The following is a 24,824-nucleotide window of genomic DNA, read 5'->3' as shown; positions in this document are numbered from 1 at the left end:
AATTCAAAGTCTTTTTTTTCAAAAGTCTTATTTAGTGGTCAAAAACTGCTACTGCCAAGTCGCTTCAGTCGTGGGCCGACTCTGTTCGACCCCGTAGACGGCAGCCCACTAGGCTCCGCCGTCCCTAGGATTCTCCAGGCAAGAACACTGGAGTGGGGTGCCATTTCCTTCTCCAATGCATGGAAGTGAAAAGTGAAAGTGAAGTCGCTCAGTCGTGCCCGACTCTTAGCAACCCCATGGAGTGCAGCCTACCAGGCTCCTCCGTCCATGGGATTTTCCAGGCAAGAGTACTGGAGTGGGGGGCCATTGCCTTCTCTGAAGTGGTCAAAACTAAGGTGCTAATATTTTAACACAATGTCTGCTGCACGATAAATGAGATATCCATGCACTGTCACCATTATCATTGTTATCTTATTATCGCTGTCTCAGATTTTCTCCAACAAGAATTATGTGGTTTGCTGAAGGAAATCAGAGTGCCGGAGCCATCTTCACCCTTTGGGCTTCTCAGAATATCCCGACCTCCAGGTTCCCTTGTTCCTGGTTTTCCTCACCGTCTATGCAGTCACCGTGGTGGGGAACCTGGGCATGGTCACCATCATCAGGATCAGTCCCAAACTCCACAGCCCCATGTGCTTTTTTCTCAGTCACTTGTCCTTGGTTGATTTCTGCTGTTCCACCCAAACTCTTGGAGAATTTGGTTGTGGGAGACAGAACCCTCTCGTTCCCGGGCTGCATCATGCAATTGTTCTCAGCTTGTATGTTTGTAGTGGCAGAGGCATTCATGTTGGCAGTGATGGCCTGTGACTGATTTGTGGCCATTTCTAAGCCTATGCTCTACACAGCAGTCATGTCCCCAAAGCTCTGTGCATCCTTAGTGGCCTGTCCCTACATGTGGGGTGTAGTCTCCTCCCTGACACTCAGCTGTCGTCTCCAGACATTATCCTTCTGTGGGTCTAACATCACAAATAATTTCCCCTGTGAGCACTCTGCCATTGTCTCTGTCGCCCCGCTCTGACCCCTTCATCAGCCAAGTGATCTCTTTTGCCATCTCCATATTCAATGAGGTGAGCAGCCTGGCAATTATCCTCACTACGTATATTTCCATTTTGGGCACTATCATAAAATGCCCTCTGCTGGGGGACGCCAAAAAGCCTTCTCTACTTGTGCCTCCCATCTGACCACCATCACCATGCTCCACGGGACAATCCTGTTCCTTTATTTTGTACCCAGGCCCCAAAACTCATGGCTCACGGTCAAGTATGTTCTGTGTTTTATATAGTAGTGAGTCCCATGCTGAACCCTCTGATCTATAGCCTCAGGAACAAAGATGTGAAAGAGAGTGTCAGGAAATTAATGGATCACTTAATACAATTTGGTTGAAGATCTGTATGTCCAAAAGAAATATGATCTATTACATAGTGTTGATTAAATCTTCTTGTAGAGATGATGACTCAAATTATGTAGTCAACTCACTAGATCGTAAATTTAGAGCCATAAATTGGCTATTTGATCTCTTAGCTTTTGTTCAGTTCAATGCCAAATAAAACAGCTGTATATCATGTGTAAAATGATGTGTGTTGTGGGTGTATGAAAAGTGAAACTGTGAGTTGTTCAGTCATGTTTTACTCTTTACCACCCCATGGACTGTAGCCTGCCAGGTTCTTCTGTCCGTGGAAGTCTCCAGGAAAGAATAATGGAGCGGGTAGCCATTGCCTTCTCCAGGGGATCTTCCTCACCCAGGGATTAAACCTGGGTTTCCTGCATTTCAGGGAGCTTCTTCAACTTCTGAGCCAACATGGAAGTGCTGTGGGTGAAGAGTGTCTCCCAAATATCCATGTCACCCAGCACTCAGAATGTCACCTTATTTGGAAATAAGAGCTTTGCAGATGTAATTAAAGTAAGAGTCAAGATGAGCTTAAAGTGAACCCCAAATCCAATGAGAGTGTCCTCATAAGAGACGGAAAAAGATACACAGAGACACAGGGAAGGAGGGTGTGTGACTTCCGCTTCTCTCTCTTTCCTCCTAAACCACACACAACTCTTAAACAACAACAACAACTAATTTTTAGTATTGTTGTACATAACTTCTTCCTGGCTGTTTGTAAACCTGCACTTTACACAGCTGTTGTGCCCCAGAAGCTGTGTTCCATCCTTCTGGCTGGTGCTACAGCTGAGCATAGACTGTTTCTCACACTCATCCTTTCAGTCGTATTCCCTGCTGTGAGTCCATCTTAGTAAACATATTCTGTATGAGTATTCTGCCGCCCTTTTGGATCTTGTTTTGCTTTAGCCAATTCAACGAACTAAGAAAGTTCACAGCCATCATTTCCTAGCTTTCCTTCTGTCACTATTTAAAGATACTTTCTACCTGTGGGCATCACAGAGTCCTGTCTACCTGTGCCTTCCACACATCATCATCCTTTCTCTCTATAGCATGTGCGTGCTGTGTGCTAAGTCACTTCACTCATGTCTGGCTCTTTGAGACCCTGGACTGTAGCCTGCCAGGCTCCTCTGCCCATGGGATTCTCCAGGCAAGAATACTGGAGTTGGTTGCCAAGCCTTCCTCCAGGGCATCTCCCAGACGCAGGGACTGAACCAGAATCACTTATGTCTCCTGCAGGTCCCTTATCACTAGTGCCAACTGGGAAGCCCTCTATAGTATGCTCAGTTCCAAATGCTCATAAGTGATTGTTCAAGTAGAGTCTGTTTTATACCATGCCAATCCTCACACTGAACTCAGTGACATACAGTATACATACTGCCACACTCACTGACATAATAGCTTGAAATGGAGAAAGATGAAACACCTTGTAAGGAAGTTAATAGGCTCCAAAATATTTTAGTGCTCAATCTACTGTTAATAAATATATTTCTATTAAATCATGTATGTGCCTATTCAAATACCACCTACCAAGAAAAGTCTTTTCTGAAAATCTAATAAAATGAGATAATCACTCTCTTCCCCCTTAATGATAATTTTTTTTCTTAGGAACAGATGATATGTTAAGTACATGCAATAATTTATTTGCCTCATTTCCTTCTCCCTCTATACACTCCAAGAGATTAGAAATTTCTGGTATTATTATTGGATCTTATATCTCTAATGCCTAGAAATTTACCTAGAAAACACATTTGGCCTTCAATGAATACTTGCTGGATGAATAAAAATGAAAATTTCTGACTAAATTCATAATATTTACTACTGTGCTCACCTAGGTAAGGGAGCTTCTCTGGTGGTTCAGATGGTAAAGAATCTCCCTGCAATGCAGGAGACCCAGGTTCAATCCCTGGGTCAGGAAGATGCCCTGGAGAAGGAATGGCAACCCACTCCATATTCTTGTTTGGAAAATCCCAGGGACAGAGTAGCCTAGCTACAGTCCACGGGGACACAAAGAGATGGACAGGACTAGGTGACTAACTCTTCACCTGGGTAAGACTTTAGATGACGTCTCCTTAATGAATATAGTTGTCACAGGAGATTTAAAAAGCTAAAATAGCATACATAATACACTCAATGACTTATATGAGTGCTTCTATTGCTGAGTACTCTAACTTAAAGTATATTTCTTTGTCTAATTTTAAGTCTTTAGTTGTAGCTGCACATTCTATAAACATTTGACTCTCCTGCAGTTTTCAGAACCACAAAATGACACTTCCATTATCAAAAGGGTATCTCACAAATAGTTCTTGAATGTAGTTTATTGGCACTGGTCATGTTCAATTTAGCGATCCTGCCCTTTCTAAGCTAATAGCGATTTCAGAAAATCTGGAGTTTATTCAAAGTTCTCCGAGCCAGGCTTCAACAATACATGAACTGTGAACTTCCTGATGTTCAAGCTGGTTTTAGAAAAGGCAGAGGAACCAGAGATCAAATTGCCAACATATGCTGAATCACTGAAAAAGCAAGAGAGTTTCAGAAAAACATCTATTTCTGCTTTATTGACTATGCCAAAGCCTTTGACTGCGTGGATCACCATAAACTGTGAAAAATTCTGAAGGAGATGGGAATACCAAACCACCAGACCTGCCTCTTGAGAAACCTGCATGCAGGTCAGGAAGTAACAGTTAGAACCGGACATGGAACAACGGAATGGTTCCGAATAGGAAAAGGAGTACATCAAGGCTGTATATTGTCACCCTGCTTATTTAACTTCTATGCAGAGTACATCATGAAAAATGCTGGGCTGGAGGAAGCACAAGCTGGAATCAAGATTGCCGGGAGAAATGTCAATAACCTCAAATAGCAGATGACATCACCCTTAGGGCAGAAAGTAAAGAGGAACTAAAGAGCCTCTTGATGAAAGTGAAAGAGGAAAGTGAAAAAATTGGCTTAAAGCTCAACATTCAGAAAACGAAGATCATGGCATCTGGTCCCATCACTTCATGGCAAATAGATGAGGAAACAGTGGAAACAGGGGCTGACTTAAATTTTTTTGGCTCCAAAATCACTGCAGATTGTGATTGCAGCCATGAAATTAAAAGATGCTTACTCCTTGGAAGGAAAGTTATGACCAACTTAGACCGCATATTAAAAAGCAGAGACATTACCTTGTCAACAAAGATCTATCTAGTCAAGAATGTGGTTTTTCCAGTAGTCATGTATGGATGTGAGATTTGGACTATAAAGAAAGCTGAGCGCCGAAGAATTGATGCTTTTGAACTGTGATGCTGGAGAAGACTCTTGAGAGTCCCTTGGACTGCAAGGAGATCCAACAAGTCCATCCTAAAGGAGATCTATCCTCTGTGTTCATTGGAAGGACTGATGTTGAAGCTGAAACTCCAATACTTCGGCCATCTGATGTGAAGAGCTGACTCATTTGAAAATACCCTGATACTGGGAAAGATTGAGGGCAGGAGGAGAATGTGACGACAGAGGATGAGATGGTTGGATGGCATCACCAACTCGATGGACATTGATTTGGGTAAACTCCGGGAGTTGGTGTTGGACAGGGAGGCCTGGTGTGCTGCGGTTTATGGGGTCGAAAAGAGTCAGACACAACTGAGCGACTGAACTGAACTGAAACTGAGGGGGTGTTTATATCACTCAAGAGCTTTACCACCATTATCTGCTTCTCTAGTCACATATTTGAACATTGGAGTTTGTCCTTGCTTACTTCATTATGATTATTTTCCAAAATCACTTTCCATCAGGCACTTCTCTATTTCCAGGGATACCAGATCTCTTAGGGTTTCACTCTATTGAGAAGCACTTAAATTCTTGTCTTGTTCCTTATCTGTGAGGGAAAGATTTTACCTTTTCACTATTTAATGTGATGAAGAAATGATGCTGAAGCTGAAACTCCAGTACTTTGGCCACCTCATGCGAAGGGTTGACTCATTGAAAAATACTCTGATGCTGGGAGGGATTGGGGGCAGGAGGAGAAGGGGACGACAGAAGATGAGATAGCTGGATGGCATCACGGACTCGATGGACGTGAGTCTGAGTGAACTCCGGGAGTTGGTGATGGACAGGGAGGCCTGGAGTGCTGTGATTCATGGGGTCGCAAAGAGTTGGACATGACTGAGCGACTGAACTGAACTGAAGCTGAGTTTGTCACATATGTCCTTTATTTATGTTGAGATAGGTTCCCTCCCTAACTGTTTTGCTGAGAATTTCATCATGAAAAATTTTTGAATTTTGTCATTTGTTTTCTGCATTTATTGAGATGATTAATTACTTTTACTTGTGTTTGTTAATGTGGTATATCACACTAATTGATTCGCACATGTTGAACTGTCCTTGCATGCTTGGAATAAATAACACTTGATCATAGTGTATGATCTTTTCAATGCAGTTTTGAATTTGGTTTTCCAACAGAAATTTTTGCATTTATGTTCATCAGGAATATTGACTCTTAATTTTCATTCGTTGTTGTGTTTTTTCTGGTATTGAGATCAAGGTAATTCTGGGTTCATAATATGAGTTTGGAAGCACTGCCTATGCTTCTATTTTTTTTTAAAGATTAAAAATTATTAATTCTTCAAATGTTAGAGTTCACCAATGAAGCCATGTGATCCTGGACTTATCTTTTGGGGGAGCTTTGGATAACTGATTCAATCTCCTTATCAGTATTTTGTCTATTCAGATTTTCTATTTTTTCATCATTCAGTCTTTGTAGGGTGTTATGCTTTAGGAATTTAACAATTTCTTCTAAGTCATTTGATTTCTTTTTTTGGGGGGTGGGGGAAGGGATGTATATTGTTCATAGTAGTTTCTTATGATCCTTGGTTTTTGTGTAGTATCAATGGTCATATCCCTTCTGCCATTTATAGTATTTATTTGAGACTTCTCCCTTATTCTTGATAAATTTAGCTATTTTTTCCCTCCATTTTGCTTACCTTTTCAAAAGTACAGCCTTTATGTTGATTGACTTTTTCTATTTCATTTGTTTTAACTCTGATCTTTGTTATTTCTTTTCTTTTACTAACTTTTGACTTAGCATGTTCTGCGTTTCTAGTTCCTTGGGGTATAAAAGGTCTTAGCTTTTTTTTTCTTAATGAAAGCATTTTTTCACTGCAAACTTTTCTCTTAAAGCTGTGTTTATTGTAATTTGTTATTGTCCTCTAATTTTGGTCATGATATTTTCCTATTTCCATTTGTCTCAGGATATTTTTAAATTCTTTTTTTATTTCTTCTCTGAACTACTGGTTGTTCAGGGATATGTTTAATCTCCATACATTTGTAAAATTTTTAAACTTATTTCTCTAGCTGATTTCTAGTTTTACACTGTCAGGGTTGGGAAAGTGTTTGATATGGCTTAAATTTTCTGTGACATCCTTGAATGAAGGTCTTACTGTCTGCCAGAGTCAGATGATATGGAGACATGTCAGCCTCAGTCATGTCAGACTCTTTGTGACCTCATGGACTGTAACCCACCAGGCACCTGTGTCCACAGAATTCTCCAGGCAAGAATACTGAAGTGGGTAGCCATTTCCTTCTCCAAGGGATCTTCCAGACCCAGGGGTCAAACCCAGGTCTCCCATATTCCAGGCAGATTCTTTACCATATCCCTAGGATAGTCACAAAAGCTGAGGTATATCTATGTGTATAAGTTCCTTCCAGGGAGATACTGGTAAATTGAGGTTGGAGGCCCTCAGACAGTTGAATAAGTCAATTTTAATTTTATAATTCCATTGATAGGACTTAAAATATTCTTGCCTTTAGTTCACATCCACTAGATCTCATAATAACAGCCAATTTGTAGATCAAATGAATCTCTACATGCTCTGATACAGGGCAGTCAAATAGAGAGAGATTACTTAACCAGATTACACATTTATATTCCCTAAATTAGCAACAATCCACCAACACTCCATTTTTCTTGGACAATATAGCCCCAAAAATGATTTCTACCGTGTTTTTGCTGATAAATAACAGTTCTAAAATATTGTGTGTAAAATGAGAAAACATAGTACAGGTAAAAACCTCTGAAGTCTTTTTTTAAAAAAAATTATTCATAAGTTCTTTCCAGTAGGATTCTGTGGAAGAGGTCAGTTTCTCACAAATGCCCCCTGTGGAAGCCAGAGAATCTTCTTGGGCTTGAATTTCATTCTGAAATGTTTTTTGCACAAAGTCACTCTACAATAATAGCTAGAAAATCTAAGAAACAGTGGGTTTTTTTAACTTTTGCAACTGTAATAAACAAGTGCATGAATTTTACATGCTTCTTCAAATATATCTGTATTGTTTAGACATGCTGATTCAGTGCTTTAGCATCAGATTCTAGAGCAGAAACCCACAAAATAGATACACATTAAGAGTGTATCCAGATGAATGCTCTTTACTTCTAGTGTGATATGTATCTTCTTTATAGATCAGCACCCTGGTATTCACAACCATTTTATATTCTTTCTTAAAATTTATTATATATATATGCATTCAAGCCACATACCATATCTTCAGTTAATTTTTATTTTGTTAGTTATTGATGTCTAATGAACACTCACAAATGTTATCTACTCCCTTTATTCCTTCCTTTTTCTTTACTTTGTTCTCTCTCTCTCTCTTTCTCCACTTGTGTCCCAAACATTAGGTAAGTGCTTTGGATAATACAGACAGAATGTAGACTCCTTGAGCAAAGATTGTTCACAATCTCATACTGTAGGCCATGATTTCACAAACAGGACAATATTAAACAGAATGATTAAAGGAAATGGTTGTCTGTGAACTATAAAAAGGAACTTTTAATCAGAGCTAAGAATGGGAGGAGTTGATAGCTAATTATTAAGGAAAACTATACAATTTACCAAGGCACTTTATTTTTTATTTATTTGTTTCTGCTAGGGAAATGTAATTTTATTTATTTGTTTATTTTTAAATATAAATTTATTTATTTTAATTAGAGGTTAATTACTTTACAATGTTGTATTGGTTTTGCCATACATCAACATGAATCCGCCACAGGTATACATGTGTTCCCCATCCTGAACCTCCCTCCCTCCTACTCCCTCGTACCATCCCTATGGGTCGTCTCAGTGCACCAGCCCCAAGCATCCAGTATCCTGCATCGAACCTGGACTGGCGATTTGTTTCATATATGATATTATACATGTTTCAATGCCATTCTTCCAAATCATCCCACCCTCTCCCTCTCCCGCCGAGTCCAAATTGCTTTCAGTTTTGGGTTTCTTAATTCTAAAAAGGTGTGTGTACGTATGTGTCTGTGTGTTCAGTTGCATCCAGCTCTTTGTGACCCTAGGGACCACAGCCTGCCAGGCTCCTCAGTTCATGGAACTTTCCAAGCAAGAATATTGGAGCAAGTTGCCATTTCCTATTCCAGGGGATATGCCTGACCCAAGGGTTAAGTCCGAGTCCCAGCATCTGTTGCACCGGCAGGCAGATTGTTTACCACTGAGCCACTGGGAATCCCCGGAAAAGGTACACAGCTGCTCAGCTCAAGACCTCTGTAAGTGTCAAATTATCTTCCTAGAATCATTTCCTTCCCAAATTTTTGGATCTGACAATATCTCCTTTCAAGAAAACCTTTCTTCTGCACACTATGTTTCGACATTTGTTCCTAGATTTTTAACCCTATATTTGTTTTTTTAATTAATGAAAGTCTTAAACTTTACTATGAAATGTATGTGTGGTTAGTTAGTAAATGTTTCTTTATTCATCTAGATTATAAGTTCCATTTTTATACAAACTAATGGGTTTTTAAAGAAATGTAAAGCACTTAGAGGCAGACAAAGAAGAATTAAATAGTTGATAAATATTAATACGCTTGAAATAATGTTTGAATGAATGGATACACACAAAAATATGATAGAATTTGAAGAGCCAGGAAGTTCCACACAGAGTTTCATAGATAAGGTCAAGACATAAAACGAAGCATGACAAGTTTTGAAAACTGCAACAATTTCCTATGGCTGAACTTTAGTATAGATACTCATTTATTAAATGATTTGATAAAATTATATTTCTCATGTATCATACCATATAATTTTGCAAAAAAATAACTACTATATGTGTGTGCATATGTGTTATATAAATCTTTGAAACCACCTTTTATTTTTTAGTTTTCCTAGGGCATTTTTCACATCCTTGTTCCGTAGGCTGTAAATCAGAGGATTTAACATGGGAATCATAAGGGTGTAAAACAATGAGGTCATTTTGTCTTGATCTAAAGAGTAGATTGAACTTGGCCTAAAGTACATAAAGAGCATAGTTCCCTGGAAAATTGCCACAGCAGTTAAGTGGGAGGCACAGGTGGAGAAAGCTTTGAACCTCCCCTTAGTAGAGTGGATCTTTGAGACTGCTAGGATGATATAACAGTAAGAGACAAGAACTCCTGAAATTGAGCTCAATTCAATGAAGCCGAAAACAATAAATAATGTCAATTCATTGACCTGTGTATCAGAGCAAGAAAGAAGGTAGAGTGGAGGTAAGTCACAGAAGAAGTGGTTAATCTCATTTGACCCACAGAAGCATAAGTGGAATGCTAATGTCGTGTGGATCAAAGCATCTGTCATTCCCACCAGGTAAACCCCAGCCACGAGCAGGGAGCACACCCCACTGGACATGCTGACCGCATAGAGCAAGGGGCTGCTGATGGCCCTGTATCGATCATAGGCCATCACTGCCAGCAGGAGACACTCAGAATCTGCAAAGGTACAGGCAATCAAGAACTGTAGGGCACAGCCGTAGAAGGGGATTGGTTTGTTCTTGGCCAAAAGGTCAACCAGCATCTTGGGCCCAATGGCTGTGGAATAGCAGAGGTCACAGAAGGAGAGGTGGCTGAGGAAAAAGTACATTGGTGTTTGCAGCTGGGGATCCATTCTAATCAAAATTATCATTCCAAGATTTCCCAGAAGATTAATGAGATAGACCATCAGCAACATGGCAAATAAGGTCACTTTCACTTCCAGATCACTGGTAATCCCTAAGAAAATGAATTCAGTCACAGAGGAGCAATTTTCTTTCTCCATTCTTTAATTTTTCTTATCTAAATTTTTGACAAAATGATCAGGAAAAGTATAGATAAATGTACGGACATCTGCAAAATCTCTGTAAAGGAGAGCACAGCCTCTTTGTGTAAATGTCATTTTATACTCAGAAAATCACCCAATCATGTCCCTACTTTTTAAAGGAACATTGGTACCTACCTGGAAAAATAAAAACAAACAAAAAACTATATTACACATTGAAAAAGTTTTATCTAAGTCTGCATGTCATTATGATGTATATAAAACTCTGAGTTTTTCATTTTCCTAGGTTTTTGCCTTCTTACCTCTGGAGGTATAATTGGAAGAATTAATGTCTTATTTTATGTTCAAAATACCATAGAAGAGACACCAATGTTTGAGAGACCTGGCTGTCAGTTATAGGATTAAGCATTTTCCATCTCTGGAAATAGTCATTTGGGCACAAAAATTTGTTACCATTGTTATGTTTCTCAGAATACAGCTCAGCTAATGTTGATTTGAAATGATTGTCTATACATTCTAGAGCATATCAGCAACCATTCATAATGAAAATTACTATGTTACCGTCCTGGTCAGTTACCTTCAGCATCTGGTAGACATAAAATAGGCCTTATTGACCTTTACTGTAGAAACGTGTTGCTCCTTCACCACACTTCTCATTACTGATCTCTGCTTCGCCCTGGTGCCAGAGGATGGATCCCTTGGCCAGCCAAAGAAGAACGATACAAAGAAGTGAAAACAACAGAATTTAACACACACAATTGTGTGTCTTTGATTTTAATGGACTTTTGTATTAAAAAGAAAATGAGATGAGGTGTAATGAACACTTCCGATGTGTCGAGTGTCCTCCTTGTGTGTGTATCTGCTTGCGTCATGTCTGCATGTCTCTACTGGTCTAAGAATTAGCATATTGGTGACAGGTTTTCTTTAAGTACATATTGGCATATGATTTACATGGAGTTAAGTTTGCAAATATTGCTATTTATAGTGTTCTGCCTATATTATGTTTGAAATAAAATTTTAAAAACATATGTATATGCTTCCCCAGTGACAAAGAGTAAAGGCTTTCCTGTGAATCTAAATTAAAAGAAAATAATTAAACAATCATTTTATAGATGCTAGAGACAGATTCTTCCAATTCTGAGAAGAAAATATTTTCTGATTTTTAAATTCATGAGTTTATTATATTGAATTGGTAGGCATAAGTAATTAATTGATAAATTTCTCATTTTTTAATGCTGAGTTTTTCTCCTCTATTCTTAAATCTGGAGACTCAAGGACATACCTGGAATGAGCAGGGCTTTCTGTCCTTGCTGCTGCTGCTAAGTCGCTTCAGTCATGTCCGACTCTGTGCGACCCCACGTCCTTGCTACTGATGTCTAAAAAATAAACAGGTAACCTTTTATTTTGCCAGGTAGCATTTGGGACTTAAGTCTCTGAAGCATCCACCCTCTGGCTCAGTGTTTGCTAACATTTGGTTAATTATATTTTCTGCTCTGTATTTTCCCCTGTGAAAACAGTAAAAACCTTTGCAAAAATTGAGCTTCATTTCTTCACTATTGTCAACATATTGATCTGACAGTAAGAAAAATACAGATTATGTTAAGTCTAAGCTGCACAGTTACACTGAATCTAAACTCCCCTTACCTAGTCAAAGCAGAGATCCGATGAATTACAAGATTTCCCAACTTAGTAATTTACATCTTCCTATTATTCATTTGGTTTCTTCTTTTTGAAATATTCACCTTCTCTATGTCATTTAGCAATATTTCTAGCAATGAAAGTATATGAAGAAATGTCAAAGCAATGCATGAAATGCCAATAGATTCAAATAATCCATACCTAAAATCAATTATTTTTCATTAAGGCAATGATATGATGTAGTTTGTGGGGATACTTGGATTCCACTAACAAACATTAGAAATGAAAGTGGGGAAAATGCACTTATTTTATTCCTGCACTTTATCTTTTTAGAATAAAGATTGACTCAGGTGTTAAAGCCTTTTTATGACTCACAATTCCCTCTCTTATTAAAGAGGCAAAAACAAGATATGTGTATTAAAGAGAATTGATGATGAATTTAAGTCCTTATGGCTTCAAATCACTGCAGGTGGTGACTACAGCCATGAAATTAAAAGATGCTTGTAACTTGCCTGGTGGCTAGATGGTAAAGCGTCTGTTTACAATGCAGGAGACCTGGGTTTGAGACTAGGTTGGGAAGGTTTCCTGGAGAAGGAAATGGCAATCCACTCCAGTACTATTGCCTGGAAAATCCCCTGGATAGAGAAGCCTGGTAGGCTTCAGTCTATGGGGTTGCAAAGAGTCGGACACAACTGAGTGACTTCACTTCACTGTGCCTTGGAAGAAAAGCTAGGACTAACCTTGGAAGGAAAGTTATGACCAACCTAGATAGCATATTCAAAAGCAGAGACATTACTTTGCCAAAAAAGTCTGTCTATCAAGGCTATGGCTTTTCCAGTGGTCGTATATGGATGTGAAATACATGAGATCACAAAGAGTTGGTCACGACTCAAGCGACTTAACAGCAGTAGCAGCAGCAGGCATAAAATGTTTCATTTACAAATTTATTTTACCAAAACAGTAGCTATTGTTCTAGAGTCTTGGAATCGTTACCTGGAAACCTTACCTGAGATGAGTTGGTCTTGGGCAGCTGAATAAGCAGATAGGCTTTTATGTTACCAGGCACAGTTCAGTTCAGTCGCTCAGTCTTTTGAACACCACAGTTCAAAAGCATCAATTCTTCAGCACTCAGCCTTCTTCACAGTCCAACTCTCACATCCACACATGACTACTGGAAAAACCATAGCCTTGACTAAACAGACCTTAGTCAGCAGAGTAATGTCTCTGCTTTTGAATATGCTATCTAGGTTGCTCATAACTTTTCTTCCAAGGAGTAAGCGTCTTTTAATTTCATGGCTGCAATCACCATAGTGTTTTACAAATACCACCATGAAAAGCAAAGGGATTTCATAGGCTTTATTTTTTCATTCTGAAATATTTTTACATAAGGACATTTTATTTACAATGGCAGCTGGAAAATTTAAGACCATCTGAGGCTTTTAACTTTGCAGTTTTAATGTGTAAATGAGAATGTTCTTCAGTAGTTTATGGCATTTCAAATATATGATTGGATTGTAGCCTAGCTTTCTCAGCAAACTGATTCAGTGTTTTAGCCTTCAGGAAGCCATATCAAAGTCAGATGTAATAGTCAAATATCAAGAAGTTATAGCTTCTTACTTCTAGTGCAATTAACAAATACATGTCTTTATAAGAATACTATCTTAGTGTCCATAACAATTTTATGCATCTTCCAAAAAACTGTTGTGTATATACATACAATATATATACACTGTTGTGAGATATGTGTCTATGTGTGTGTGTGTGTGTGTGTGTTAAGATACTTAACAAATCTTCAATGAATTTTGTGTTATTGAGACATAAGTAATAGTCAAAAAATGTTGCCGACTGTTTTTAGGTAAATTCATGTTTATTTATTTTATATCCTGGGCAAAATTCAGTGCTTGTTAACAAGGATGAAATGCTAGTTCTTTAGCAAAGAATGCTCACAAAAAGGGTGATCTAAAGCAATGCCTTAAAGGTGATCATTTGTAAACCACAGAGAGGTGGGCATTTAACCAGGGTTGAAGATGAGGAGGCAGGAAAGAAAATTATCTTGGAAGAAGTGCAGAAGAATTGATAGTTGATAACAACAGCACAATATTGTACTTTAACAAGTAGAGAGCTCTTCTGTATGTTTTTAAAATCTAATCTTTAGATATCTTATTTTTATAAAACTTTAACTTATATGCAGAGTACATCATGAGAAACGCTGGGCTGGAAGAAGCACAAGCTGGAATCAAGATTGCCAGGAGAAATATCAATAACCTCAGATATGCAAATGACACCACCCTTATGGCAGAAAGTGAAGAGGAACTAAAAAGCCTCCTGATGAGAGTGAAAGAAGAGAGTGAAAAAGTTGGCTTAAAGCTCAACATTCAAAAAACAAAGATCATGGCATCTGGTCCCATCACTTCATGGGAAATAGATGGGGAAACAGTGGAAACAGTGTCACAAAACTTTATTTTTGGGGGCTTCAAAATCACTGCAGATGGTGATTGCAGCCATGAAATTAAAAGACGCTTACTCCTTGGAAGGAAAGTTATGAGCAACCTAGATAGCCTATTCAAAAGCAGAGACATTACTTTGCCAACAAATGTCCTTCTAGTCAAGGTTTTGGTTTTTCCAGTGGTTATGTATGGATGTGAGATTTGGACTGTGAAGAAAGCTGAGCACCGAAGAATTGATGCTTTTAAACTGTGGTGTTGGAGAAGACTCTTGAGAGTCCCTTGGACTGAAAGGAGATCCAACCAGTCCATCCTAAAGGAAATCAACCCTGAATATTCATTAAAAGGAATGATGTTGAAGCTGGAACTCCAGTACTTTGGCCACCTCATGTGAAGAGTTGACTCATTGGAAAAGACTCTGATGCTTGGAGGGATTGGGGGCAGGAGGAGAAGGGGATGACAGAGGACGAGATGGCTGGATGGGATCACCAACTCAATGGACATGAGTTTGGGTAAACTCCAGGAGTTAGTGATGGACAGGGAGGCCTGGCGTGCTGTGATTCATGGGATTGCAAAGAGTCAGACACGAATGAGCGACTGAACTGAAGTGAACTTATTCAAATGTAATGTGAACTTATTCAAATGTACACCATGTGTAATTAAAAGTACAGAATGTGATATAATGTATGCATTGAGAAATGATTAGCACAATAAGGTTGATTAACACAGGCTTCATCTCACAGTGTTACCGTTTTGAGTGTGTGTATAGTGAGGACAGTTAAGACATACTTTTTTTTGCAAATTTCTCAAGTTTTCATTATTGTTAACTAGATATACCATATACATTTAGATCTCCCTAAATTATTCATCAAATAACAAAGTTTGTACACTTTTTGCAATATCGCTAATTTCCCCTACCTTTTGGGCCCTAGCAACATTCAACTCAGTCTGTTTTTGTGAATTTCATCTTATTATTATTATTATTATTTTTGGACTGTAGCACTCAGCTTGCTGGGATCTTAGTTCCCTGATTAGGGATCAAACTGGACCCAGTTCATGAACGCATTGAGTTCTAATCACTGGGCTGTCAGGGAGTTCCTGAATTTGACCTTTCAGATTTTACACATATGTGAGATCATATAGTACTTGTCTTCCTCTCTATTAATATTTCACATAACACATGACCTCACAGTTCTTCCATGTTGTAGAAAACATGACTTCTAAAAGACATAGACATGTACAACTCAGTTCAGTTCAGTTCAGTCACTCAGTTGTGTCCAACTCTTTGGGACCCCATGGACTGCAGCACGCCAGGCCTCCTTGTCCATCACCAATGCTGGAGTTTACTTAAACTCATGTCCATTGAGTCAGTAATGCCACTTTAAGATCTGAATAACTGTCAGATCCTCTGACTACAAACTTTTCATTTCCCAGATTGAATCTTTTTAAAATTTGACTGAAGATCTCTATCCAAAGTAGCTTTTCTTTTTGAATAGTTTTAGATACTTTTGTTTTGAAATTATAGCCCTTTATGTTTTATGTCATGATGAATTTGAGGCCAATGATGAATTACTTGACTGTTTTTTAAATTTGTTTTTAGTACTAACTTCCATAGTGCATAAACTATAAGATCTAGAATAATATATAAAAAGGCTACAGGCTCAAAGACCACTGAGTAAATACACAATAAATCTTAGTGTAATTGAAAGCAATGTTTGAATTAAACAATGAACAAAATTACCACAATGGAAAAGACAGAAAAGGTTTTCACACAGACAAAGTGCTACACATACACACACACACACACACACACACACACACACACACATAAATCCTTAAAGCGTAATGAAACATGACATGTGTGGGGGAAACAGAATTAGGATTTAGTACAAATATCACTTTAATAATTTGAGAAATTATTATTCTCATGTATCCTATCATTTAATTTTAGTAAATCAACAAACAATATATGTATATGAATGCATAGGTGTACACAACTGCCTAATACAAAAAACTAAAACCATTTATTTTTCAATTTTTCCAGGGCCTGTTTTACATCCTTGTTCCTTAGGCTGTAAATCAGAGGGTTTAACATGGGAATCACAAGGGTGTAAAACAATGAGGCCATTTTGTCTTCATCTAGAGAGTAGGATGAACTCGGCCTGAAATACATGAAAAGCAGAGTTCCCTGGAAAATTGCCACAGCAGTTAGGTGGGAGGTGCAGGTGGAGAAAGCTTTGAACCTCCCTTCAGCAGAGTGGATCTTCAAGACTGCTAGGATGATATAACAATAAGAGACAAGGACTCCTGAAATGGAGCTTAATTCAATGAAGCCAAAAATCATGAATATCACTAACTCATTGACCTGTGTGTCTGAGCAAGATATCAACAGGAGAGGAGGAACATCACAAAAAAAGTGGTTAATCTCATTTGACCCACAGAAGCATAAATGGAATGCTAATGTCGTGTTTATCAAACCGTCTATCATTCCCACCAGGTAAACCCCGGCCATGAGCAGGGAGCGCACCCTGCTAGACATGCTGACCGCATAGAGCAAGGGGCTGCTGATGGCCTTGTACCGGTCATAGGCCATCACTGCCAGCAGGAGACACTCAGAATCGACAAAGAAACAGAAGACCAAGAATTGCAGAGCACAGCCATAGGAGCGGATTGATTTGTTCTTGGCAAACAGGTCCACCAGCATCTTAGGGCCGATGGCTGTGGAATAGCAGAGGTCACAGAAGGAGAGGTGGCTGAGGAAAAAGTACATGGGTGTGTGCAGCTGGGGATCCATCCTAATCAGGGTGATCATTCCCAGATTTGCCAGAAGATTGATGAGATAAACAAGGAGAAACATTGTAAATAGGATCACTTTGTTCTCAGCGTTATCAGTAAGTCCCAAGAAAATGAACTCAGTCACGGAGGAGCAATTCTCTCTTTCCATTCTTCTTAGATCTTGTGCAAACTTTTGAGAAAGTTATCAAGAAAATCACATATGGGTGTTTAATGCTTCTGCACAACAACAACAAAAATCATAAGGCAGAGCATGCTTATTTTTCCTTAATTGTCTTTTTATCCTTAGAAAATAATCCAGTCTTGTACCTACTCTTTAAAGAGGCATAACTGTCTATTCTGCAATAATAAAAGGCATATGAGGAAGACCTTTGAGGATGTTTCAAGTCAATCTAGTTGCCACTCATGAGGCTGCTACTTTCTACAAACTCTTCTCTGAGCCTTATTTTTCTCATATCAGAGAGAAGAGCTGGATGATTTTGCCTTTCTAAACTTCTTTAAAACCACATGGAAGAGACACCAGTGTTAGCAAGACCAGATTCTAAGACTTTGTACTGAGCTTTCCCTTTGTTTAAAAATATTCACTTGAATACAAAAAAGATTACTATTTTTTGTCTCTCAAAAAGACATGATTGGTTTAAGAATGTTCTTCTTAGTTTCAGAAACAGTGAGTACATCAATGACTAGTAATAACAAAAATCATTGTGTTACTGGTTTTAGCTTATCCTCTGCTTAGCATTTGGTGAGACATGAAATAAGTTATTACTGACCTGCTCCTAGAAACTTGCTACTGCTTTCCCATAATGCTCATTACCTCTTTGTGGAGAGGTTACCGTGTAGGATGACTCTCTTGACCAGTGGGAGAAAAGAGCTAAAAGGAAGTGAAAACAACAGAATGTACCACATATATTTGCATCACTTTAGATTTTAAATGACTTTCAATTTAATTGAATGTAAATTAGATAAGGGACAATAAATCCTTCTAAAATGCAAAGACTTTGCTCCCTCTGTTGTGTTTATGTGAATGCCTGTGTATATTATTTAATGTAAGTGAAAGCAATGGACTTTTTCTTTAGACCTAAGTAAATATAGTACCTGGTCTACATGGAGGTGAATTTGTAAATGTTTTTGTTTTTATTGTGATATCTACGCTATAAAAGAAAACACACCTTAATTTTTTTGTTTCTATAAAACAAAACACACTTTAAATTCATGTACAGTTGCTCATTGAAAAAAGAGCAAAGACTTTTATGTGAGCCAGCATGAAAATAAAATTACATGATGAATGTTAACAAGTTCAGAGAGATTCTTCCAAGTTTGTGAAGAAAATATTATTTGCCATTAAGTGCAGATTTTAGTGAGTAGGTAGGCATAAAGTCCTTCATTTACAAACTTTTATTTTCCCCCCAGTTTAAATATTTTCTCTGCTTTTTCTTCAGTTAGGATCTGGAAACGTACCTGGAAAGAGCAGGTCTTGGGTAGCTGAACAGTAATGAGCATTTGGTCTTTTATTTCACCAGGTATATTGGGACTTAAATCCCTGTGCTATGGCCCTTAGGCTTTAGTGTTATTCAAACACTTCATTAATTATATTTCTGCTTCCGTATATTCCCCTGGCAGAGGAAGACATGGCTAGATAGCATCACTGACTCAATGGACGTTAATTTGAGCAAACTCTGGAAGATAGTGGAGGACAGAGGAGCCTGGTGCGCTGCCATCCCTGAGGGTGCAGAGTCAGACAGACTTTGAAACAGGACAACCAGCACAACATTCCCCTGTGAATTCAGAAACAATTTAGCAGAAGCGGAGTTTTTCTGCTTCATTATTGTGTCCAAATTGCTCTCTGGAAGGAAGGGTACAGCAAATGGTGTGTATGGTGCGTGTCAGCTACCCGAAAACTACCTCCTCCTTCTCGAGTCAAAGAGGAAACTTAGTGAAATTCTGAAAGATGCCCCTTCATCCAGCTCTTTTTGATTGTTCATTGTGTTTTTGAACACAAAATATTCTCCTTCACTACCTGATGTCAGAATATTACACTTTGATCACATTTTCTTTTATCTTGAAATATAATCCTATGTCATAAAATCATCCTTCTAATGTATACAGTTCTTTGATTTTTAGTGCACTTTCAAATTTGTTCACTCATTACTACAATCTACTTCCAGAACATCTCCATCAGCCCCAGAAGAAATCTACACCTTCTAGCTCTCACTCTCCTTTTCTCCCTCTCGAGCCTGGCAACTGCTAATCTACTTTCTGATCCTGTGTGGTTTCCTATTATTGGCCTTGCGTATAAAGAGAATCATGCTGTGTCTGTGTGCTTCTTGTCAGGTTTATTTTCTTGGGTAAAATATTTACAAGTTTCATCCATGTTGTTACATGTGTTAGAATTTTGTTTCATTATGTGGCTGAATAGCATTTCATGTTAAGGATATAATATACTTTGGCGATCCATTTTTCGGAAGGATGAACACTGGCTTGTTTCTACTGTTCAGCTGATATGACTAATGACACTGTAAACATTCCTGTCAATCCCTTTCAAGATAGCCCTCATTACCAAATATCAGCTTTTCCCTATTCTCCAGCCACCTATCATCCAAGGACGTTTCACTGATTTTGTGACTTCATCACATCAAAGCAGGAGGCTTAAATCCAAAGCCTGAAAACATTAGAGAACTCTTGAATTCAGGGAACATTAAGCAATAGGAGCCCATCTAATGCCTTCATACCTACACCGAAACCAAGCTCCACCCAAGGGCCACCAAATTCCAAAACAAGACATACCACGCAAATTCTCCAACAACACAGGAACACTCCCCTGAGCTTCAATATACAGGCAGCTCAAAATTATCCCAAAACCTTTGATGTCTCGTAACCCATTACGGGTCACTCCACTGCACTCCAGAGAGAAGAAACCCAGCTCCACCCACCAAAACTCCAACACAAGCCTCCCTAACCAGGAAACCTTGACATCGTCTAAATAGTGCACTCTTTTCTGAATTATGTTTATTTTATTTATTTAAGGTTTTTTTTTTTTTTTAATTATATTAAAGGCCACAGGAATGAAATCAATGGTTGCTTTGTACTTCCTAAACTATATGGTGCTAGGATTTGTAAAGGTAGTGGTTTCTAAATATTTATTGTTATGCATTTTTCACTATCAAATGAAGAACAGAGAACAATTACAAGGATAAAAACATACTTGCTTTGGGAATTTTTTATGTATATAGAACACATGAGTGAAGATGTCTCATTTTAAAAATTGTGCATGGTGACGATTTTTTCTAAATCAACGGAGTTCTATTCAGTTCAGTTCAGTTCAGTTCAGTCGCTCAGTTGTGTCCGACTCTTTGCGACCCCATGAATTGCAGTACGCCAGGCCTCCCTGTCCATCACCAACTCCTGGAGTTCACTCAGATTCATGTCCATAGAGTCGGTGATGCCATCCAGCCATCTCATCCTCTGTCGTCCCCTTCTCCTCCTGCCCCCTCAATCCCTCCCAGCATCAGTCTTTTCCAATGTGTCCACTCTTCGCATGAGGTGGCCAAAGTACTGGAGTTTCAACTTTAGCATCATTCCTTCCAAAGAACACCCAGGACTGATCTCCTTTAGAATGGACTGGTTGGATCTCCTTGCAGTCCAAGGGACCCTCAAGAGTCTTCTCCAACACCACAGTTCAAAAGCATCAATTCTTTGGTGCTCAGCTTTCTTCACAGTCCAACTCTCATATCCATACATGACTACTGGAAAAACCATAGCCTTGACTAATGTCTCTGCTTTTGAATATGCTATCTAGGTTGGTCATAACTTTTCTTCCAAGGAGTAAGTGTCTTTTAATTTCATGGCTGCAATCACCATCTGCAGTGATTTTGGAGCCCCCCAAAATAAAGTCTGACACTGTTTCCACTGTTTCCCCATCTATTTCCCATGAAGTGATGGGACCAGATGCCATAATCCTAGTTTTCTGAATGTTGAGCTTTAAGCCAACTTTTTCACTCTCCTCTTTCACTTTCATCAAGAGGCTTTTTAGTTCCTCTTCACTTTCTGCCATAAGGGTGGTGTCATCTGCATATCTGAGATTACTGATATTTCTCCTGGCAATCTTGATTCCACCTTGTGCTTCATCCAGCCCAGCGTTTCTCATGATGTACTCTGCATATAAGTTCAATAAGCAGGGTGACAATATACAGCCTTGACGTACTCCTTTTCCTATTTGGAACCAGTCTGTTGCTCCATGTCCAGTTGTAATATTTTTCTTAAAATAATTTGTTTTCTATTATTTATATTAGTTATATATAAAATTGGAAAAAACATCTTGGACATTACACTTTTATGTCCTCCTTAGGCCCTCCCAAACAGATAGCAATTGAATTCTCTATACTCCTCAAACATGGTCTTCCATCTTGGTATCTGGTGTGACTGGGCTGCTTCCTAAGGTCACAGAAAGTAAAATAATGCCTTAAGTAGATGCTTGTTTGTGGAATTCAAAGAGACAAAGAAAGATGTTTAACAATGGTGGAAAATGAGGGAAAAGGAAAGGCAATCATCTTAGGTGATATGACACAGTGCTGATAGCTGATAATGGCAGCGCAGGAATGCAGTTTACCAAGGCTTTCCCCATTGCTCTTTGTAACCTAATTTCCAACTTCCTTTCTTCTTTTTTCCCCTGATTTATTCAGATATAACTGTCAAATAGTATTTGCATTCATTAGATAAACAAAGTGATGATTTGATATATGTATACATTGTGAAAAGATTACCACACTAAAATTGGTTAACACATTCACACCTCACATAGTTACCATTGTAGTGTGTGTATAGTGAGACCATTTAAGATCCACTTTTGTAGCTAATTTCAGGCTTATAATATGGCATGGTTAACTAGAGTCACCATGGATATTAGATCCCCAGAACTTATTCGTCAAATGTAATAACAAAAGCTTTGCACACTTTGAACAGCATCCCCTATTTCTCCCACCTTCCAACTCCTAGCAACCAATAATCTTCTTTCTGTTTCTATGAGTTCTTTCTACCTTTTTAGATCCCACATGTACATGAGGTCATACAGTACTAATTTTCCCCGACTGACATAGTTTACTTAGATTAACATCCTTGGAATATCCCATGTTGCAGAAAACATGACTTCTTTGCCGCTAAAGACAGGGGATTCTCTACTTCAAGACTTGTCCAATGGTCACATCCTCTGACTGCTATCTGTTCATCACCCAAAATGGATCTTTCTTAGATATGAGATGGAATATCTTTATCCAAAGATGCTTTTACTTTATACTAGTTTTATAGAGTTTGCTTTTGGATTTACAGCACTCAATTTTTTATTCCATGATGATTTTAAGTCTAATTATGACTTACTTGACTGTTTAGTTCATTATTGTCTAATATTAGCACCAACTTAAGTTCATTAAAATCTAAAAAAAAAGTACTATATAAAATATAAAGCACCTAAGTGGTGGAAGATTGCTCAATACATGCATAATGTCTTAGTGAAATTGAAATAATGTTTGAATGGAAAATTACTCCAGAATTAGCACAGCTAGAAATGTCAAAAGGTTTTTCAAAAATAGCAAGTGCCTTATAGAAACTCTGGCCACATACTAAGCATAACATTTGAGGGGAACTGCAATATCTCTTAAGAGCGGGGTTTAATACAAATAATTGTTCATTTAGGAATCTGGAAAAATTATGTTTCTCGTGTATCATGCCATATAATTTTAATTAAGCAATTACTATATGTGTATAGCCATATGTAGAGATATATAATAAAATATTTAAAAATATAGTTTATTTTTCAATTTTTCTAGGGCCTCTTTTACATCATTGTTCCGCAAACTATAAATCAGAGGGTTTAACATGGGAATCACAAGGGTGTAAAACAATGAGGTCATTTTGTCTTGATCTAGAGAGTAGGAAGAGCTTGGTCGGAAATTCATGAAGAGCAGAGTTCCCTGGAAAATGGCCACCGCAGTTAGGTGGAAAGTGCAGGTGGAGAAAGCTTTGGACCTCCCCTCAGCAGAGTGGATTTTCAAGACTGAAAGGATGATATAACAATAAGAGACAAGGACTCCTGAAATTGTACTCAGCTCAATGAAACCAAAAACAATAAACAACACCAACTCATTGACCTGTATATCAGAGCAGGAAAGGAGGAAAAGTGGAGGTAAATCACAGAAGAAATGGTTAATCACATTTGACCCACAGAAACATAAGCGGAATGCTAATGTCGTGTGTATCAGAGCATCTGCCATTGCCTCCAGGTAAACCCCAGCCACGAGCAGGGAGCGCACCCTCCTGGACATGCTGACTGCATAGAGCAAGGGGCTGCTGATGGCCCTGTACTGGTCATAGGCCATCACTGCCAGCAGGAGACACTCCGAATCGGCAAAGATACAGAAGACCAAGAATTGCAGAGCGCAGCCACAGAAAGAGATTGACTTGTTCTTGGCAAATAGGTCCACCAGCATCTTAGGGCCGATGGCTGTGGAATAGCAGAGGTCACAGAAGGAGAGGTGGCTGAGGAAAAAGTACATGGGGGTGTGCAGCTGGGGATCCATCCTAATCAGGGTGATCATTCCCAGATTTGCCAGAAGATTGATGAGATAAACAAGGAGAAACATTGTAAATAGGATCACTTTGTTCTCAGTGTTCTCAGTAATTCCTAAGAAAATGAACTCAGTCAAGGAGGAGCAATTCTCTCTACTCATTCTTCTTTGTTCTTGTCTAAAGTTTTAGCAAGTGATCAAGAAAATGACACCTGGATGTGTAACACTTCTGCACATCTGCAAAATATAAAATAGAGCATGATTTTTTTCTATACCTTTATATTTAGAAAATAATTCATGTCAGGTGTATGTATACTTGAAGAGGGATATCTATATATTAAGCAGTAATAAAAATTATCTGGAATTAAGCTTTGAGAAATAGTGATGTAAATTTAGATATCATTCATGAGGTATACTCCTTTCCACAAGCTCTTCTCTGAGCATTATTTTCCTTATCTCAGTGGGTAGATATCAACAAATTCCACTCTCCTTATCTCTTCAAAATAATTTGTAAGAGACACCAGTGATAGAGAAGCCAGGTTTAAGATATGAGACTAAGCATTTTCTATTCTTGAAAATATTCACTTGAATACGAAAAATGATTAGAAAAGATAATTACAAAATTTATGTTTCTCAAAAACACATGATCAATTTAAGAGTCTTTAACTTAGTTCCAGAAACAATGAGTATAACACTGTCTAGCAGTAATAAAAAAATTCTTATGGTACAGATTTTAGTTTATGTTGTGTTTAGTATTTGGAGATACATGAATTAAGTACTATTTACCTTTTTGCTAGAAATTTATAATTGCTTTTCCACAATGCTCATTATCTCTTTTTGTAATAGTTGTAGTCAAGGGATGAATCTATTGACCAGTGGAAGAAAAAAGTTAAAAAGAAATAAAAGCAACAGAATGTACCACATACATTTGCATCACTTTAGATTTTAAATCTCCTTTCTGGAT

The 24,824-nt window shown here is 38.3% G+C and overlaps 3 protein-coding genes and 1 pseudogene across 3 annotated transcripts; 1 reads left to right on the top strand and 3 right to left on the bottom strand.

The window, feature by feature from the left end:
- On the top strand, positions 449 to 1,380 carry LOC102171897 (annotated as a pseudogene).
- Positions 9,484 to 10,498, bottom strand: LOC102190601 (olfactory receptor 5W2-like). The gene has a single exon (XM_005701883.2). It carries the CDS (start codon positions 10,426 to 10,428, stop codon positions 9,484 to 9,486), a length of 945 nt encoding a protein of 314 aa, XP_005701940.2. The 5' UTR covers positions 10,429 to 10,498.
- Positions 16,525 to 17,454, bottom strand: LOC108637625 (olfactory receptor 5W2-like). The gene has a single exon (XM_018058952.1). The coding sequence runs from the start codon at positions 17,452 to 17,454 to the stop codon at positions 16,525 to 16,527; it is 930 nt and encodes a 309-aa protein (XP_017914441.1).
- On the bottom strand, positions 23,090 to 24,025 carry LOC108637624 (olfactory receptor 5W2-like). The gene has a single exon (XM_018058951.1). It carries the CDS (start codon positions 24,020 to 24,022, stop codon positions 23,090 to 23,092), a length of 933 nt encoding a protein of 310 aa, XP_017914440.1. The 5' UTR covers positions 24,023 to 24,025.

The sequence above is a fragment of the Capra hircus genome, chromosome 15 (genome assembly GCF_001704415.2).
Source record: "Capra hircus breed San Clemente chromosome 15, ASM170441v1, whole genome shotgun sequence".
Taxonomy (NCBI): domain Eukaryota; kingdom Metazoa; phylum Chordata; class Mammalia; order Artiodactyla; family Bovidae; genus Capra; species Capra hircus.
Note: the sequence above shows the minus strand (reverse complement) of the source record. Positions and strands in the feature narration are given on the sequence as shown.